General features: G+C 45.7%; 1 protein-coding gene and 1 long non-coding RNA gene across 3 annotated transcripts; one reads left to right on the top strand and one right to left on the bottom strand.

Moving 5' to 3' along the window:
• The first annotated feature begins 11,067 nt into the window (after window positions 1-11,067).
• On the top strand, window positions 11,068-13,571 carry LOC120639734. Of its 2 annotated transcripts, none has more exons than XR_005661637.1 (7): window positions 11,068-11,433; window positions 11,649-11,725; window positions 11,823-11,885; window positions 12,324-12,857; window positions 12,930-13,014; window positions 13,095-13,225; window positions 13,321-13,571. It is a non-coding gene; the product is annotated as an uncharacterized LOC120639734 (long non-coding RNA). The 2 variants fall into 2 exon arrangements; XR_005661636.1 differs by having other exon boundaries at window positions 11,069-11,585.
• A 146-nt stretch (window positions 13,572-13,717) lies between these two features.
• Window positions 13,718-17,623, bottom strand: LOC120639733 (disease resistance protein RGA2-like). Its single transcript, XM_039915619.1, has one exon. The coding sequence runs from the start codon at window positions 17,311-17,313 to the stop codon at window positions 14,089-14,091; it is 3,225 nt and encodes a 1,074-aa protein (XP_039771553.1). The 5' UTR covers window positions 17,314-17,623; the 3' UTR covers window positions 13,718-14,088.
• Between the last annotated feature and the right edge of the window lie 2,701 nt (window positions 17,624-20,324).

Here is a 20,324-nt window from a genome sequence, read left to right as displayed (position 1 = left end):
TAAATAGGAACCTTGACCTCTCTCGTTGACCTCCTAGCTTTGCTTGTCTACTCTGCTATCTTATCATGGAGTTCTCCTATGTGTGTCACTTATCCAAAACTCCTATTCCACCTTATACCCCATATTAGTCTATTCGGTATACTAGCTAGCATTTACGTGATGGCTATCTTTCAACTTCTTTAACCATTGCTTCTCTAAGGATAAATACGATACCCTGGAATACTCTTGGGTGAAAGCTACAACGGCATCCGTGCGCTTGCGGATTTATCTTTTTTTGTTAACAAATGCCAACAACTGTCAATAATAAATATCCTCTTCCTCGTGTTTGATCAACTCTCGGGAGCTTGTTATTTCTCCAAGATTGACCTAAGGTTGGGTTATCACCAAATCAAGATTCGAAGAGAACACAATCCAAAAACAGCTTTCTCTATTAGATATGGTCTCTATGAGTTCACCGTCATGTCCTTCGGCCTTACCAATGCACTGGCTTATTTCATGTATTTGATGAATAGCACCTTCATAGAGAAACTTGATGTCTTTATGATCATCCTCATTGTTGATACTCTTATTTATTTCAGGACCCAAAAAGATCATGCTTGTCACATTCATATTGTCCTCCAAAAGCTTAGAGAGAATCGTCTTTATGCCAAGTTTAGCAAATGCGATTTTTGGCTTGAAAAAGTATCTTTTTTGATCATATTCTCTCTAAGGATGGTATTGTCGTGGATCCTAGCAAGGTGTAAGATGTTCTTAATTGGAAGCAACCTCGGAATGTCACCGAGATCTGGAGTTTTCTTGGGCTTGCGGGATATTTCCGCCGGTTCATAGAGATCTTTTCAAAAATTGCCAAGCCTATGATCGAGTTATTGAAGAATGGGGTCAAGTTTGAATGGTCCCAACCTTGTGAAGAAGCCTTCCGAACCCTCAAGGATCATCTCACTACCGCTCCCGTTCTCGTCCAACCAAATATTCACAAGAGCTTCGATATTTATTGCGATGCTTCTCACATCGGTCTTGGTTGTGTTCCTATGCAAGATGGCCGAGTGGTGACCTATGCCTCTTGCCAACTTAAGCGACATGAAAATTATCCAACCCATGATTTAGAGCTTGCGGCCGTTGTCCATGCTCTAAAAATATGGCGTCACTATCTTCTTGGGAATCATTGTAACATCTACACCGATCATAAGAGCCTCAAGTATATTTCACTAAATCTGATCTCAACATGAGACAACGTCGGTGGCTTGAATTAATCAAGGATTATGATCTTGAAGTTTATTATCATCCCGGTAAAGAAAATGTCATCGCCGATGCACTAAGCCGGAAGGCTCAATGCAACTGCTTGATCATAGCTCCTCCTCTACATACTCTTTGTGATGATCTCCAAAAACTTGGTATTGGAATGGTCCAAGAAGGCTATCTTGCTACTCTCACGGTCAAATCCGACCTTTATGATCAAATTAAGGAAGCCCAAAAGAAGAATAAGGGTATGGCTCGAATTCGGGAATTAATGAAGGAGGGCAAGGCTCGATGTTTCTCTATTGATGATCATGGAGTTCTATTCTTTGGTAAGCGTATTGTGGTGCCGAAGGATCATAACCTCAGGCGGCTAATTTTTTATGAAGTTCATAGCTCTCAATTCTCTATTTATCCTGGTAGTACCAAAATGTATCAAGATCTCAAGCAATGGTTTTGGTGGACTCGCATGAAGCAAGAAATCGCTCGGTATGTCTCCGAGTGTGATGTTTGCCAAAGGGTTAAAGCCGAGCATCTCAAACCAGCCGGTACTCTTCAACCTTTACCTATTCCCTCGTGGAAGTGGGAAAATGTGGGAATGAATTTTATCACCGGGTTACTAAGGTATTCTCAAGGGTATGATTTCATTTGGGTAATTGTGGATTGTTTAACAAAATTGGCTCATTTCCAAGGTGAGTTGTACCAAGCAATATGTGGAGTTGTACCTTACTCGCATTGTATGCCTTCATGGTGTTCCTAAAACCATTGTTTCCGATCGTGGCTCTCAATTTATTGCCCATTTTTGGAAAAGCTTTCATGAAGCCATGGGAACTGATTTCATCTATAGCACCGCCTATCATCCTCAGACCGACGGTCAAATCGAGAGGGTCAATCAAATCCTAGAAGACATGCTACGAGCTTGTGCTCTCATCTATGAAAAGAAATGGGTTACTTGCTTGCCATTTGCGGAGTTCTCCTATAACAATAGTTATCAAGCAAGTATCAAAATATCCCCTTTTGAAGCCATCTATGGACGACGGTGTAGGACTCCTATCAATTGGTTCGAATCTGGGGAAAGGCCTTTCTTTGGTCCAGATTTGGTGAAGGATGCCGAAGACCAAGTCAAGATTATTTGTGAGAATCTTCGTATTGCTCAATCTCATCAAAAGACTTACGCCAATCGTTGTCGCCGTGAACTCCATTTCAAGGTGGGCGATTATGTCTATCTTAAGGTCTCTCCTTTCAAGGGCACACGTTATTTCCAAGTAAGAGGAAAGTTAGCGCCCCGTTATGTGGGACCCTTTCGAATTACCAAAAGAGTTGGAATAGTGGCTTATCAGTTGGATCTTCGTCAATCACTCTCCACTGTCCAAAATGTTTTTCATATCTCTCAATTGAAAAAGTGTCTCCATATTCCAACCGACGCCATTGACGTAGAGCCACTTGATCTTCAACTGGGTCTTACCTATGAGGAGCATCATATTGTCATTCTCGATCGTGATGAAAGAAGGGTGAAGTGTAGCATGGTGAAGTTTGTAAAAGTTCAATGGAGTACTCAGTCCGAAGGTGAAGCCACATAGGAACGTGAAGATCGGTTGTGACAAGAGTACCCTGATTTCTTCTCCAATAAGTAAGCTTTCTCTCTACCACACTGCTATCTTAAGGAAGTTCATCTTTCTAGATATTTTTATATGTGGACACAATCATCATCGAAAAAGCTCTAGAGATGTACCATTTCACCATCCATGCTTTGTACATCAATCCTTGGATGTTTAACTCGTCTAAGTGAATATGGCCTCCATCCACCTGGAGTTTGTCCCTTCCTTTCTATCTATCCAAATCTCGAGACGAGATTTTCTTAAGGGGGGAAAATTGTCATGACCCCAAATTTTAAGCATGATTAAAGTTTAACTAATAACATCATGAGCATCATTCGAGCATAACAAGCATCATATGCATATGCATAAGCATCTTAAGTTGTGTCTTTTTTTCGTCTGGTCAGAATCGGTCTAACCGGGGAGACCGATCGATCGGACCGATTGTGTCTGGGCAGTTTGGGAAAAGTGCTCTGCGGACGGTCCGCGAGTAAGAGGCGGACGGTCTGCGGGTAAAAGGGGAACGGTCCGCCAGCATCTGCGGTTCGGATGTCCGAACGTTATCGACCCCGGTTACTGCGGACCTACATTCGGATGTCCGAACGTCTTGAACGCCGGACGGTCCGTGATGGGTAGTGGACGATTCGCTCGACCTATGCCTGCCGCTGCGCGCATCGCGGCGTGCCATGCGTCAGGCATCGCTACCGGTCATCCTCATTCAGCGCACCGTGTATGTCCTTATTCGTAACCCAGCCATTGACCCGATCCCCTCTGAGCAACCCTATTTCCGTTCCTTTTCTCCTTCTCTTCCAGCTGGAGTCGAGCTGAATTCAGCAGAGCTCGCCTCCGCCGCTATTCCAGCCATCTCTGGCCGCCGTTCCTTGTCTCCCTCCACGAGCATCTTCCCCAACCCCTCCTCCACCTTCCCCAAACCCCGGCTGTGCTCCTCTACTGCTGAATCGACGGGAATAGACCGTCCCCCGGCTGGCCACCATTGGAGCCTGCTCGAAGCTCGAAGCCGCCATCGATCCGCTTCCTCCGGCCCTCTTTCTCGCCTTTCAACCTCCAAAATCGATTCCCCGGTGAGCCCTCGACCTTCCCCACCCTTTTTCCCCGTCGTTCCCTCACCGGAGCACTGGTAATGGCAGCACCGCGTGCCACTATCCTCCATGGCGTGCACGGCTGCTACTATTTAATCCTTGCTGGAACTTCTGACAGCTTGTCGAAACTTCCGACGTAGTTAATTTGATTTGGCCGAGGACCCCTTGTCGGAAGAAAACCGAAACTTCAGACGGTCGTCGAAACTTCCGACCAAGGGTCGAAGCTTCCGATCAGTCCAATTCTACAATTCTGGCAGTGACTGGTCTGACCGGTGGAGCCAATCAGTCTGACCGGTGGAGGCAATCAGTCTAACGTTGTTAGATGTTTGATTCGCCTGGCATATCATTTCTTGCATACTCATAGCATCATGCTAATTCTTGCATCTCATTCATGCATTATAGTGGCTGAATTGTCGGAGAACGAGCCCATTGAGCCCGTCGAGTCCGTTGAGCCCGAGCCCGGTGCTAAGTGCATGGTTAAGCCGGAAGAACATCAAGACAAGCAGCTAAGCATAATTCCTTGTACCCATTTAATTTGGTTTAGTTTAGTTATCTCACTTGGGTATTATTGGGTTATATATATATTATGTTATGTATTGCATTCTTGTACCTACTTTGATGCATTATCCTTCCTTGATTTGTTTATTCATGTCCTTGTCATATGTTAGTCAATTAATTACTTAATTTGACTAGATGCTTAGCCATGCTTAGAACAGTATATCTCTGGATATGAAGGAATGGTTTCGAGTCATCACGCTTACCCGGTTATCCTTGATCGCACTTGTTCGGTGTGGGTCTTGTTGGAAGAATAGTTTCGTGGTCCGGGCGGAATGGTAGGGCTTAGAGAAAGAAATCACGGGCGTAGTTCCACTTGGATTGATTAAGGACCTTCCGTGGATGCCATCGGCTTTGAGCAACTTAGCGTGCTACCACATATCCGAAATAATGGTATGGATGAGCCAATTACTTCATTTGGCTTGGTCATTGAGGACCGGTCCTAGATGCATGGCCAAGAGGCTATGTAGAGAGGCTTAGGGGTGTCCCGGTGGACCTAGGTGACTCTCCGCACAAGCTAACTGTACCCTCAACGGCTGAGACTTGTTGGGAATGGTTGACACGAGTACCCCCTCATCCAATGTGATCGGTTGGGTGAGCCGCATGGTCCTTGTGTCGTGTGGGTAAATAAGTACCCCCTTGCAAGGTTATAATCAATTCGAATTGCCGCGCTCTCGGTTATGAGTAAGCTCATTGTCCGTCGAATTCTTCGTAGAGAGTTCCGTGCACGTTGGGTTGGTTCATGGTACCTTTTTGGTATAGTGCTTACTTTGCTCATAATCAACTAAAACTTGAGTTGTGGGTGGGCAAGATTAATTAATTTTACTAGAAAGCTTGAGGATAGTTCATAGAGCTCTTGCTTGCAATAATTACTTAACCTTAAAGCCTCATTTGTTAAGCCCTTGAATAATCCTTGCTTATTTATTCGCGTAAGCCTTGCGAGTACCTTTGTACTCATGTTGCTCCCTATCATAAGTTGTAGGTGAGCCGGAAGCTGTGTTTGGCTACTTCTATCCCGCCAACCCAGGCGCGGGAGAGGAGTAGTTCCTTGCCTTGGTCTTGTTGCACTCTCTTCCATCTTTTGCTGTGTAGTATCTCTATCGTGAGAGCATGTTAATAACAATAAACTTTAACTTTCTGTTTTAGTTTTGTCTTTCGTGAGCCCAAGACTTGTAAGACTTAAGTGTTGAACCTTTGTAATGGTTTAAAACTGCTCATTATGGTGCTTCGGCAATGTATGTGAATGTAAACGGTATGTGTATATGCTTGATCTTGGGCGTACGTTGGAAGCACCTACCTGGACTACCAGATTTGATATTATTTTGAGCGAATGATGTGGAGGCTGTTAGTGTCTTTAGATGTGGATTAACACGTAGCATGCTCTCGGACGAGCAAGTGTTAGCTCTCATCTTAATAATAATGACCGGCGATTTGGTATAAAATTGGACGGTTCTTGCACTCTCTGCCGCCAGCGAGCTCCCCACGAGCTCCCGGCCGTTGTGGCCATGGCTGCCGTGGCCACCGTAGCAGACCTCCCTCTCACCTGCCCAGAGTCATCAAAGTGGAATCTCCTCACCCTCCTCTCTCTCCACATACCCTCGGATTCTAGAACGATGCCCGGAGCCGCCGCCAGCTCGAGCTCGAGCAACCCAGCCATGGTGTCCTGGCAGGAAGGAACACGAGCTATTGTCTTCTCTGTTTATCTCCTAAGCACGAATGGCAATAAGCTGGTTGAATGGCAAAACCTTGTAGCTCATATCGCGCATGTTCAACTGGTGGATGGGTCGGATACGTTTAGATGGAATTTGACCAATTCAGGGTCTTTTACTGTTCGATCTTTCTATCTGCACTTATTAGATAGACAACCACCTTTTAGACATAAGATGATCTGGAAATTAAAGATTCCTCTAAAGATTAAGATTTTCCTCTGGTTTCTTCAAAGGGGGATACTTTTAACTAAAGATAATCTTACTAAGAAGAACTGGACAGGAAGCCAAAAATGTTGCGGGTGTAATAGTAATGAGACTATACAACATCTTTTCCTGGACTGTCCTTATGCAAGAATGGTCTAGAGGATTATCTTTTACGCTACTAGTTTAACGCCACCTAGATCAATTCGTCATATGTTTAATTCTTGACTGTCTAATCAATCTAAAAAGATTAGGAGTGTCATCTGGGTGGGGGTTGCAGCTGTATGCTGGGCGATTTGGAGATGTCGCAATGATATTATTTTTAACAAAATCAAAGTTAACTCGGTTTTGCAGGTCATCTTCAGGAGAACATACTGGTTTCGTTTCTGGGCGCAGTTGCAGCGCGAGGAGCACGCCAAGAACGCTTTATCCAGCTTGAGCAGACTAATTGAGATAGTTGCTCTTGATTTAGTTAAAGGAGAGTGCAAGCATGTCTATCGCTTGCAGTAGTTCTGAGTCTTTCTAGTGACTGGTGTGCTTGTTTTAGTTTTTGCGAACTTTGTTATTTTAGCTGTGTATGCCTCGTCATAGAGGCTAGATTGTTAATCCTTTTTTAAAAAAAATCTCCTAAGCACGAATGGGCTTGGTTCTTTATGGACCAAAGGCACCGTTGCTGGGCTGTCCAGCCCACACTCCCACAGACTAGGATGGACCACGTTGTGCTACTGATTATGGAAGCACTTAATCAATATTCTTTTCTATTTTCGAAATTTAATTAGAAGCCACCAATTACAAAACCATACCTCACCCATCCAAGCTCCGAATGAGTTGTTTCTTTTTTCTAAATTTCTATAAAATCATATACTATCTATTACACCTATTTTCATCTCCGTTTGAGCTTATTTTATTTTATGTTTGTGCTCGCTTGTGTTGTCCATCAGTTGTGCCATTCTCGCCATAGTTGGCGGAGTGATCGAGGAGGAGAACGCCGAGGAGTTCGAAGGCTAGTACCGCGAGCAGGAGTTGCCTGAAGGCTTTGAAGACGGCAAGTCCAACCTATTCTCTTTTTATCATATTTATCCCAGTTTTCAAACACAACCCATAGAAGTCTAATACTACTTGCATCCAGTTATATTTATATATAACTTGAATTATTTTGCTGCTTGATTTAGTTATAAACCCAGTTGGATAGCCACTCCTTGCTTACCATTACCTCGCTGATGATATATATAACCTAAGATTTATCGCTAGACATGGTGCGCTCTGTTTACGCGATTAGCTTGATATTAGCTAAATGCTTAGGACCTATTATTCAATACTTATACTACTCGCTTTACAAATACAATTGTTTTGCAACAAGAAAATGTGTGAGTGTGTTGTTGGTGTAAACATGGGTTGGAATTTTGAAAAAGTGTTAATGAATAACAAGTGTTGGTGATTTCCTTAAGATGAGGCGGATCAGGGTTCCTTGTGTGGGACGCCTGGGAGTTTTGGCTCGTGCCTTTATGGCTGAGTATGGAAGATGTTCGTCTTGTCTCGATTAAGGACCGAGTCAATGTGTCATCTTGCCTAACCCAATTTATCGTACAACCACTCGACCCTTGTGTGTGGCAAGGGCTTAGTCTAGATCCCACTAGCTAGTCTATTGGCCATCAGGAGGCAGGCGTGCAGCGAGAGGCTAAGGAGCAGGCATAAGCAAGTGCATGCTTATTCGTGGCCCGGATGGGTTGGAAGGTCATGAATCCCTTAGTTAGCTCTCGTAGATGACTAGCATGACGACGCTATGGTGGGTAATGGCTTTGATGGATCCGCGCTGGCACTAAGGTGATCATGTTGCGATACCCTACTTGTGGGTAAAGTGTTCACCTCTACAGAGTTTGAAATCTTTTCGAATAGCAGTGTCCACGGTCTTGTACGAGTTATGGCTTGGTCACTTTGACTAGTGTTTGGAATTGGGAAAACTCCTTTGGTGTGAGTAAGGCGTGTGTGATTTTGGAAATTCCGGCAAGTATGCCGTTTGCTGCTATGGACGGGTGTCCGGTAGCAATTAAAATTTGTATCATTTGTGTAGGATAACCACACTCTTTCATAATTACTGCCGTTACGGCAACAACTAGTATTACAAAAATTCAAATTACTGGACAACCTTGCATGTGTATAAAAACTGGCTTTATGCAAAGATAAACCTCAGTCTATTCCTTAAATTACCCTTATGCATGTATTCTTATACCCCTTCCGTAGGGCGGGGTTAGATTTGCTGAGTACGTTTATACTCACCCTTTGTGCTATTACAGAGGAGGACCCAGTCTTCGTCGCCGGTGAAGACTTTGAGTAGATCATCGCGTCTGCACCTATCTTACCTGTGGCATTGGGCTATTAAGGATGTTTCCGCTACCGTGTAGTCTCGAGTGTTGTATGCGGATTTTATTATCCGTATTCAGCACTCTCGATGTGTTGTGGTTTTTCTCTTTTGGCTTTGGATCGCTCGGCCTTTACGGAGGGATTTGTATCGAGACTGAATCATCTAATGTAATAAATATGTGTACTAGTCTTTCTGGGACTGGTATTTGTGCGCTTCAGCTCTCTTGCTAGGATTAGAATTTCAATCATTTGGAGTAAGCATCTTGCTCTGCTGCATAGTATATCAGTACGTGCAAATATGTTGTCCGATTGTCCCTGAATAAATAATTGGAAAATCTAGCTAGTTAAATGCATGGTCCACACCTTGATGTCAAAGAGTCGAGAAACTACCAAGTTTTTTTTTCGCGACCGTGGCTAAGCACGTATTTCATTAAGAAGAAAGCAGTTTACAGATATTTTTTGCAGGCCAGAGGTTGACCTACCCAAGTACACAAAGGACTAAAAATAGAGAAAAAATGAAAAAGGCCAGGAAAACAAACGGCCTGCAAACTAGCTGAACAAAGACCACAGAAGAGGGGGGCACCACTCAACCCACCAAGCCAAACCAAGCGACAGAAAGCATCTGAATCTACACAAAGTGCACCATCACCAAGTCGCTAACTGAAACCTGTAACAACATGAGGGTGGCCAAGCATCCACCAGAACATCACCACGACGGCAAAGCATCCGTCGAGGACGACCAACAAGTAGCAAGCATGACGGCAAAGCATCCGTCGGAGTAGGTGTAGCAAGGCGGCAAAGCATCCGCCGGACGAACGAAGCAGGGGTGGCAAAGCATCCGCCAGCACAACGGCGGCAAAGCATCCGTCGTAGTAGTCGCAGCTCCAACGAACATGGTGATGATGCATCGATAGAGCACAGGTAGGCGATACAGATGAAGACGACCACCCACGGCAAGCCGCAAAGTAATCAGACTGCCAGCAGCATGAGCATGAAGGAATCCCAAAACGATGCCCTCAACAGGGATATGACGCACCGGGCACCAACATCGCCAATCCGAAGCATCGGACATGGTTTTCACCGGGAATCCAACCCCAAGCCAAGGGCCGCCGAGAGCTGAACATGAGGCAGCGCAGCCGTGCCTAGGAACACGCCGATCCGGGAGGAGGGGTCACCAGGCTGGGCCGGCAGAGGAGGCATGAAGGTGTCCCGTGGCGACGCCCCCAGCAGGGACATGACGCACGGGCGCCATCGTCGACGGTCCGGAGTACTAGACATGGTTTTCACCGGGGAACAACCTCCATGCCAGGTTGACCCAGTGTGGCGGACGCCACCAGGGGAGGGCGAGCCGCGGCGGCGGTCGGTAGGGGCGCCGACGCGGGCAGGCCCGGAGGCGGCGGCAGCCCCGGAGACGCGAAGGGCAACGGTACCGGCCCCGGCCAGCAGAGGCCGACAAAGGCTAGAACCACCTCCGACCGGCGACCACTGCCCCAGAGACCACCAGGCCAGGGGGATGCAGATCTGGGCCAGAGACGACCGGATCAGGAACGCGGGAGCCGGGACGACGACGGGTAGCCCCACCCCGACCAGCACCACCACCAGGCGGCGAGGGGACACCGAGGCATGCGCGGCACGACACGGCACACCCCACCACCAGCCGCAGCAGCCACCCCAGCCGGGACCGCACCCGCAGGCTGGCGTGGCCTACCACCAAGGACAACTACCAAGTTCATCAGGTTATTCTCAGACATATGCAGCCTTATACTACTCTCAAAAGATAGAATATTGACAAACATATACACCGATTAATGCCAAAATTAATTAAAAACTGACAAATACAACTTGAATTAGGCGTGTCCGGATCGTGATATATATTATGTTTGAACCTGCATGCCTAGTTCTTGTCCTGGTTAAAGTAAATTGTTAGAGATAATCAATTTTCATCGACAAACCAAAAACTAAAATTATGACAGCTAGTAAGTTAGAGCACTTAGAAGCCCATGCCAGCAAGATTAGTGAGATATAATAACTGCTTAGGTTTGATAACTACACCAACATCATGGCTTCATATGTTCAGTTCCTACATACAAAAAAGGCTGAAACCAAATCAGAGATAAACAAAGTGATATCTATAACTCTTATAAAGATGATTCCCACTACACATCATTGATTGCTATTTCTTTGACATGTGGTGTAGCCACATCACCTAAATAATTTTTGACCAACCGATCTGTGATCCATTATCCAACGGCACAGTAACTCTCAGCACATCTCCGTTCTTCCATCCGTCCACCTGCCCGGACAGCCGCCCGTGGACCTCCTGCCCACAAAGGCTCGCTGGTGTTGATCCAAAAAAAAAGCTCGCTGGTGGGCTGGCAACCGGCGCTGGACGGCTCACGCGTGCAAGGCCTGCTCGGCGTACAGGCTCACTGGCCACGCTCCTCCCCTGTTCGCCTCGCAAGTTTGCCTCAGCATCACGCAGTCCCGCCGTCCAGCCACGCTTGCCGGTGCAGAGGGCGTTGAATCGCCGCACCTCGGCCACGCGCCTCCCGCTGCGGCCGCCGCTCCACCTCCCGCCAATGCCCGCCGCTCCCGTCCCACCACGTCTGCAGGCGCAGTGCCTCCCGTAGTCCCGCTACTCGGCCAGCCCACTCAACCGCCGCATCTTGGCACCTCATTGTATGCCTCCTCGACTGCCTCTGCCAATGAATGCTACCGTTCTTGCCATGGTGGATCTGTTCTTGGCATTCATTTGCAGCATTCACATAAACTCCACCCCCTTTAGCCATTCTATTGTTCCATCCCCAAGCCTATATCCCGAAGGACCAAAGGTTGGTTTTTTTTGTCTTTTCCTTTCCACAATTGGTGATCACTACATTGTTGCTTTGGCTTAGATCTCCCCGCTGCTGGTTGCACCAAATTCATGGAGTCCGTGTATAGGGAGGGCACAGCTTCCTGATCAAAGCAAAAAGTGAGTAAACTTGCACATGGTTTGATGCACCTAACCTGTTTGACATATTTCCTCTTATGAACTCTTGCATAAACTGTTCTGGATTTTCTCTCTATAGGTTCACATAAATTGATTTTGCTTCTAGATGTAGCAGCAACATTGGCCTTCTTGACAAATTCAGGTAACAACTGTGATCCATCTTTATTATTATTTATAAATCTCCAATTGTCCTCATTCTGGTAGTTTTGGCAATTCCTTTATTTTGTTACTTCCATTCTTAAATGAGTTTTGTGTTCCAACATGGCCAATTATATGTTGCCTTCTCACGAATTACTTCACCAAAGGGGTTGCGAGTTTTGATAGAAAATAGTCCTCCTTCATTTGAGGATTGTACACACAATGTAGTATATGCAGAAGTTTTCTCTCAAATAACCAGTGGTGCACATTAAACTAATGAGGTATTTTATATATTCCCAAATTCAGTTCTGCATACCATGCATGTGTTTCTTATAAGTTGATACTTTCACATGTCTATTGCTATGTTGCTATTTTTTTCTCAGCTTTGCCGTGCTATTTTAATCTTATGCTCCATATTAAAACTATACTTTCTCATTTGCAGACAAGCCAAAATCATGACCTCGACAAAAAAGCTTCAAGACATTACTTTAGGCCAACAAGACTGCAAGATCCTAGGTCGACTTACAAGACTATGGGATTCAAAAAAATATGAGATCCAAATCTGCAGATCCACTCATCAGTATTGATGGCATAATAATTGATGAAAATGAAAGTATTCTTTTCTTCATATTTGACCTTACTCCATATTTCTTGATTAAAATATCCATGCCTTCCACTTTTATTCCATAACAGGGCACAATGGTTCAAATTACTGTCCCAAAGAAACTTGCACAACAGTTTTGACCTTTACTTGCTGAAGGCCAAGTATCAGTCTATATATTTACAAATCTTACTGCAGTTGACAGCAAACAAAGGACATGCATCTATCACCATCAAAAGTACATGCTACAGTTCCAGCCCAAGTCGAAGGTCCATCGTCTTGATTCACGAGGAGATAAGATCCCCCACTATGCATTCAAATTTTGCCCATTTGATCAGTTATCATCAAAAGACATTACATCAAAGCCACTTCTAGGTATTTCCAAGTCACTCCCATATTTGGTCTGTTAAAAACATATCTCACACACACTCCTTACAAATTTAATAGGAGTTATCAGCCATATAGGACCTTATGATTTTGCTAGCGCAACATCAAGTACAAAACTCCGAAAAGTCAAGATTCGAGGCCAAGAGTATGCACCTTCATATAGTTCACTCATGTTTGATAACATTTTTTTCTTATAAATAATTCCTAACAAGTTAATGGTCGCAGGGAACAAACACAGGAAATACAACTATGGGGTGAACATGGCGAAACATTTAACGAGGCTGAATTCCTTGAAAAATCTAAGCAAGGGATCATTGTAGCAATATTTGCTAGATTAACTGCAAGAAGCTTTAAAGGTAAACAAAAATCCTATCTATGCTCCCTGAAATAAATATCAACCATGTCACTACTCATTTTCTAATATAACATTAACTTTTCTGGCCATTCTCAGACCAAAGACATAACCAAGCACCTTGCAACTAACAACCCGATGATCATTGCTCAATACACAAAAAAGGGACAACCATACCTGCAAGCTATTTTAACTGAAGAGGAGCCCACAAGTGCAAATACAAATTAGCTACTTTCTCCAAAATTCTATGTTATTTCCTAAATAATTTCAATTCCCTTTACATAAATATCTCCCAAGTATATCGTCCGCACCTATCTATTCAATAAAACTGAATCACATTTATACAATAATTCAACTTTGTTTAAACAAATGAACCAAACCTAAACTCTTCCCCAACATCATCCAATAATAGTATTTTCAAATAACACAAAACATCCCGCGGCAACGCGTGGGGAATTCACCTAGTTTTACAAATTTTCAGAACATCACCGAATCATTTGCAACAATATTTGCGCATTAGTACACTTGACTCCCACTCAAGTTGAACACAAGTAAAGTCGCAAATATAAGCAGCTGAATAACCCAGTGATACAAATCGTATGACCAACTTTGACATAGCAGTGAGAATACATCGCTTGGGCTGGATAATTAGGGTAGAATAAATACCTCTAAAATATGGTCTGGTAGATATGTCAGCTGCAGGTTGGCCAAAGTACACCATCACCATGGTTGGCACTGAGGCATCTGGATCAAAATTGAGTCAGCCGTTGGATTGCATCTAACTGCCCCCTCACATGCACTGCAACTCAGCCGTTGGATGCACATTATACGGCTGCGATAAGCCATATAGTCACATGTGATCTGGAACTACCATATTGGGTTTGCTGCATCCAAATCCCTGTAATATCTATGCATATATTTGAGTAGTTCCTTCCCCTCCTTGGTCTGTAGTTCCTTCTTCTCGAAGGGCTGTTGCACCTCAGTAAGCTTAGGGCAGTGAGATAGCTCGACATGCTGTATGGATGCAAGGCCCTGCAATCCTCCGATGGATGCCAACTCCCAGCAGCCACATAGTACCAGGCATGTGAGCGTGACGATCGAGTTCGACAGGATGCACTTGACCCAGCCACATCCACACAACTGCAGGAGGGTGAGAGAGGTGAGGTTCTCTAGGCAGGCTGGGAATGACCTGTCCAGCTCATTGCAACTCACTATACAGAGTCGTCGGAGTGAGGGGGGCAGAACCATTTCCCGTGGGCACTCCAGCTTGCGACAATGACATATTTTCAGGTCCTGTAGGCAAGCAAACCCCACAAAAGTATGAACCGGTATTGATACAAGATCCCCACACTCCTCAAGCGTTATCGACTTGATGGATGGCAGTATCTCTGGGGTCAAGAACTGCTCAAGATTTGTCAGCGCCCAGCATCCGAAAACAGCTAAAGTAGTGAGGCGTGTAAAGGCCAAGGACACAATTCCATTGTTGCGACTGATGCTGCTGCTTGCATGCTGCGTCCCATTATTGCAATTGCCACCCGTTTGTGTTCCATCGGCAAAGCAGGGGATTGATAAACTTTCCAAGGAAACACAGTAGGAAAACTCCAGGCTTCTCAAAGTTGGAAGGTCTTCTGGCTTAAACCAGCTTGGAAGCCTATCACCACAAAAGGCATCGACTTTAAGGCATTCAATTCTTGAATGCGGACGCAAGCCTTGGAGCACTCCATTATCACTGCGTGTCAACCTTAATGATCCCTGTCGCCACTGCAGAACAAGTTCCTTGAGGTATTGCTTTCCAACAAGTCTAGCCTCAGCAGCCTCTTCCTCGCTCCAAACATTAGCAAGACATCTGATGCAAAGCGTTCCATTGAGTTGATTCATGAACTTCAGCTCATCAATCCCTCGCCCACTCTCTTCTGCAACTATGTACTCACTCAAGTTTCGTAGACAAGACAGGTTTCCAAGCCCTCTTACCCATGACAAGGTCTCAGAGGATTCTGCTGGCAGTGCTAGATGGCGCAAGTTGATTAGCTTTGTTACGCCCTGATGAATTCTTTGCAGCTTTGAATGACTGGCATCAAGAACTTGTAGGTTGTAAAGGCACCAGAATTTCTCGGGTAATTCTTGTACACTGCTACGAGATATATCAAGACAACGCAACTCACATATGCTTTCGGGTAGCTTTACCAGCTGGCAGCCTTTTAGGCTCAAAAATAGAATGTTAGAGAGCTGATTGAACCAGGTAATTTCAACATGAAATCTGATTCCAAACCTAAGTGAATGCAATTTATTCAAATGTTGAATATCTCCCATTCTGGTCAATGACTCACCACACACCTCAATCGACATGTGCCGAACTGTATTCTGCATTCTGCTCTTCTTGTTCTGGTTTCTTAAATCTTGCATCACCAAGCATTCATCCATAGAAAAGGACACAGCCATATCATGGATCAGATCGTGCATTACGTACCTTGTTTTATTCGGGCATTTTGGATCGGTTTGGAAAAGAAATCTGTTTCTCAATTCATCAAAGTAAATAATCCCAGCATCTTCAGGACGCATGCTTCCCCCTGGCACAACAAAGCCCTCGGCCACCCAAATGTTAACTATCTCATCTCTTCCAAAGCTATAATCCTTGGGAAACATGGAGCAAAATATGAAACATCTCTTAACCTCTTCTGACAGATACAAATAGCTGAGTTGAAGGGCCGGTAATATCTCATTCTCTTCATGCCGCAGCTCCCATAGTTCACTCTTCTGGATAGTACTCCAGTGTTGCTCTGTCAGGCTCATATTCAACAAGCGCCCGAGTGTTTTTGCAGCCAAAGGAGACCCGCGCAACCTAGTGCAAATGCTCTTACCAATATCATGCAAGTGAGGATATGACTCTGGGTTATTTGTACCAAATGCACACTTTCTGAAGAAACCCCAAAATATATCAGTAGGCAATCCTTCAAGTTGGACAGGCTCACAGTTGCTTGTGGTAACACGAGTAGCAACCACTGGACATCTTGTAGTCACTAAGACCATACTGCCTTCAGGTCCGTACCTCAGAGGTGCATAAAATGCCTCCCAATATGCATTGGCATTCGGCCAAATGTCATCCAACACCAAAAGGAATTTTGGGCACATCTTCAGGCGCTCCTTCAATTCGACTTGCAGAGCATTTAGACTGCACGATGATGTGTCGAATTTCTTCCCAGGGATGGCTTCAATGATCTCCTTTGTTATCCTTCTCTTATCAAACAAGTCCGAGACACAGACCCACATCACCACACCAAAGTGGCGTTGCACCCTTGGATCATTGTAGATGAACTGAGCTAGGGTAGTCTTCCCCACACCGCCAATACCAACAATCGAGATGACAGAAACATTGTTGGTGCAGTTAGTAGTCTCAGCAAGTCCGGCCCTGCCGCTGTTTCCTTTTGGTTGCTTAGCTCTGGATGTAGAAGCGACACCGTTATTGCTTGCTGCTTCTCTCTTCCGGCGATTAGACCCACCACCTTCAGAGCTATTGCCCCCAGTGAGTTGCACTCCCAATAGTTTGATCACCTGATCCCGTTGGGCCTCGCGCCCAATCGTCACACCAAGCATCTCGATCAACACATCTCGTTCACCATCACGACCAACAACTTCCGGAGCGCTAATGACCGAACTCGTCTCCGGCATGATCTGTGATGGCTCAAAGCTCATAAGACCCATAAGATTGAGCACCCCCTCGATCTCAGCCACAACCTTGTCGAGCTTATCTTGGATCTCCTTTATCCTTGCTTTGCCACGAAGGATCCAAATTTTGGCAAGATTCAGAGAGGAAGATAGGAGCTGACCTGCCCTGCTCCGGTCAGCGTCCTGTATGCTTTGCCTCAGCGCCTGGTCATCTAGCTCGCGGAGAAAGTCCTCTGCATCGTAGGTGGTGTCCTTGAGATGCGAGAGAAGCTTCGCCAGCTCCTTGTCCTTGAACATGCCCCACTCGACGCGACAGATGAGCTTGCGAGCCTTGGGCATGGTGGCTCGGAGGCGGTCCAGCTCGTTGTTCATCTGGGTCTCTTCGAAGAAGCTGGTCCCGGCTGAGAGAATCCATTGTAGTTTCTCCATGGCCGTCGGCCGCCGTCCGTCCTCCACGGACAGCAGCTGAGCTGAGCTGAGCAGCACTCAGTGGATGCCGGCAGCTAGCGACAGCCGGATCGGACGCCGGTGATGAACAGAATGGAGAGCAGCGGCTGGATCCGAGACCGAACGGGTACGGGAGATGTGCGCTGTGGGGGCGATGGGAGCTGCACGAGAAGACGCCGGCCAGGACAGAGTGGCAGATCTATTTTCCAGAGACGTTGAGCGCATTCGGCTCGCTCGGCTGGGCGAGCTTCTTGGATTCCATGCGGTGAGGTGAGGCGAAGTTTCCCTGACAAAACCTCTGCAACCATGAGGAATACTTTCGGGCAAAGCAAAGCATAAACCTGACTGAGTGGGCTCTTGGCTCGAGATCGAATACACCAAACTTTATCAATAGGCATCAAGAGGAGGGACCTTTTATCAATAGACCCATATCCGGGCTGCCAAAGCGGCAAGAGGTCTCTGGTGGCGGCGACCGAGCTGCGCTCTGCCGTAAGCATGACCATTTCCATCATCTCCGTCCTCTCCTCATCAAAAGTTGGTTGGTTCTAGGCTTCTGTTTTAATTCATGGCAGCCAACCATTAATCGCCACCATTCGTTCTCAGGGCTTCACTGACCGATATCGCCGGAGGATTCTCGGCTTGGAGGGAGAATGAGCTGCCTACCATCCACTGATCTGAGCTGAGGTTGTCAGTTGCCAGCATCGTGTTGTTGGAGCCCAGCGTTCTGTCAAGCATGTTCTGCTCCAGGATTGTAAAATTTTCTTTTGATTCCATTTGGCAATATATTTTTGTTTGGATTTGTCAAAATATAGGTAGAGTGATGGTATTTAAACAGGAGTTCATATAAGCAAAGGTAGTACGACTAAAATTTGGAAACAAAAGCTTGAGTCCATTTGCCTTCCTTGAGACCAAAAGTCAGCTCCTGTAACCAGCACTGTAAACTTGGAAACAATATATCCATTGTAAAATTGGACATTTTGCTAAACTTTTATTTTACCGTGATTTTATCTTTTCATAATATCAATTGTTCAGATCAAGATTAAATTTCTCATTTTTATACGAAAGCAAAGGTACTCGCTAAGGCACGTGCAGACCAGCAACAGGCCGTCGGAGGCAGCCCAGCTAGCCCATGGCGGCGCAAGGGTCGGGGCCTGGCTTGGGCGCCAGCATACCTGTACAGCAAGTACCCGCGAACCCCTGCCTCCGCTGCCTGGAAAGGAGGCTATTGATCCCACTGGAGATACTGGGTTATAAGCTGCAAAACCTCCAAGAACTCCTGGCAAATACTGCCCAATATTTCTTGGGAAAGGACCTCCATGGTAGCTTGCTGCTGTGGGAGGCACGCTCTGGTAGCTTGGACCTGGAAATGGATTGATATTGTGTGGGTAATGACCATGGAAGTTTGGATGAATGTTTTGGGGTGGGTAGTTCATGGGATAATGGCGTGGCTGGAAATTTTGGCTCTACTGCTGCGGTTGTGTGTTTGCAACTTGTGGATCTGAACTAAAGAGTGAGGAGTTGAGCAGATTTGTGAGGCTTCCAGAAGAGGACTTGTCTATTTGAACGGCTGGTTTTTTAATAGGATTGTGGTCAGTAGTGTTGTGTGGAGATGGTAATGTGTCTATATATATGCAGTGTCTTTTGAAATCAACGGTCGGCCGTGGTGACCATTGGTGGTTGAGCCCAACGGCCATGTAATTGGATAATACTATTTTATTGACTGGAAAGAGTGGGCATTGGTAATAGTACTGTCCCCAATGCTTGATTTTTGGAACTGGGCATCGGGTGCTGCAGTGGGAAAGCGATGCCCCACCACACTGCGGGTGCCCTTATGGACTTCTTGCACTGATGCACGTACGGGAACTCAACTTGCTTACATGCACGGGAACTCGAATCCACGAAATCACCGCCAACTAATTAACGTGAGCTAATCACTCGCATTCCATTAATGTATTCAGTTAGGAGGCTGGAAGCCACGATCGGCTCGGCTCGGGCCATGCAGCCTAGGAAGCCCCGATGGTAAAAGGCGCCGGTGATTAAACTGGCTCACGGAATCGTCGCTCGCGCCGGTTGACAGCAAGCTATAGCCTCCGCTATAGCCGGCTATAGCTTGATTGAGGAGGATGCCGTTATTTGCTTCTATGTGTAATTTAGCCGCAATATCCCGCTATAGCTCCATTTAGCCGGGCTATTAGCTCTTTTTTGAGACTAGAAGCTAAATAGCTTAGCCCGCTATTTAAAACAATGATCGACACTAATTGGTGCAGTCGGTTGACAGCAATCCTCGATGGTGGAATCTATTCACTTGGATTCGAGTCCTCGACTCGGTAAGGGTGCTCGTATTTTTCTAGGTTTATTCTAGGATTCAACTGACATTATTATTTTAGTGGTAGGCGATGTACCCGTCGACCGTGAGACGCCTATGATGACTTTGTCAATCTCGAGGTTCTGCCAGTTCAGTCTTTCGAAGGTGCTCATCATTAAAGTATCTAACATTTTATGCCTACGTTAGCAGTGACATTAGCTGAAAGGGACAGTTTTCCTTTTTGGGTGCTCCTGCACATGTTGGGAGCCAACTATGCATGGGACACGTGCCAGTAAGGATGGAGAAGGTGCGCTCCCGCCTACTCAGTTTACACATGCTAGCATATGGTAGGGTGTTGCGCGATTGGTTTCTGCGCGACCAGTCGCGCATTATCTCGATAACGAGCAGAGGTACGGGACAAGTGTCTATTTCTTCTAAATCATTCTGCAGGCAGAGGTACTGGAGCAAGTCAGTAACCTTCTTCTTGGATTATTGTCAACAGTGCGGACTGACACGAGGAGTTACAAGACTTGTCCTTCTTTCCATCATCCCGTAGGCTCTCGGATCACTCTGGCACAGGGATGAAAATAGTCAGAAACGATCGGTGAAAAGCTCCACCACTTTCATATTTTTTCATCGGAAATGAAAACGATACGATATTTTTGAAAATGACTTTGGTATTCTGGTA

The sequence above is a fragment of the Panicum virgatum genome, chromosome 7K (genome assembly GCF_016808335.1).
Source record: "Panicum virgatum strain AP13 chromosome 7K, P.virgatum_v5, whole genome shotgun sequence".
Taxonomy (NCBI): domain Eukaryota; kingdom Viridiplantae; phylum Streptophyta; class Magnoliopsida; order Poales; family Poaceae; genus Panicum; species Panicum virgatum.
This window is presented reverse-complemented; position numbering and strand designations above follow the sequence as displayed.

Excerpts from the sequence above, each read along its gene's own strand:
- LOC120639733 (XM_039915619.1), bottom strand. The coding sequence starts at position 17,313 with ATGGAGAAACTACAATGGATTCTCTCAGCCGGGACCAGCTTCTTCGAA.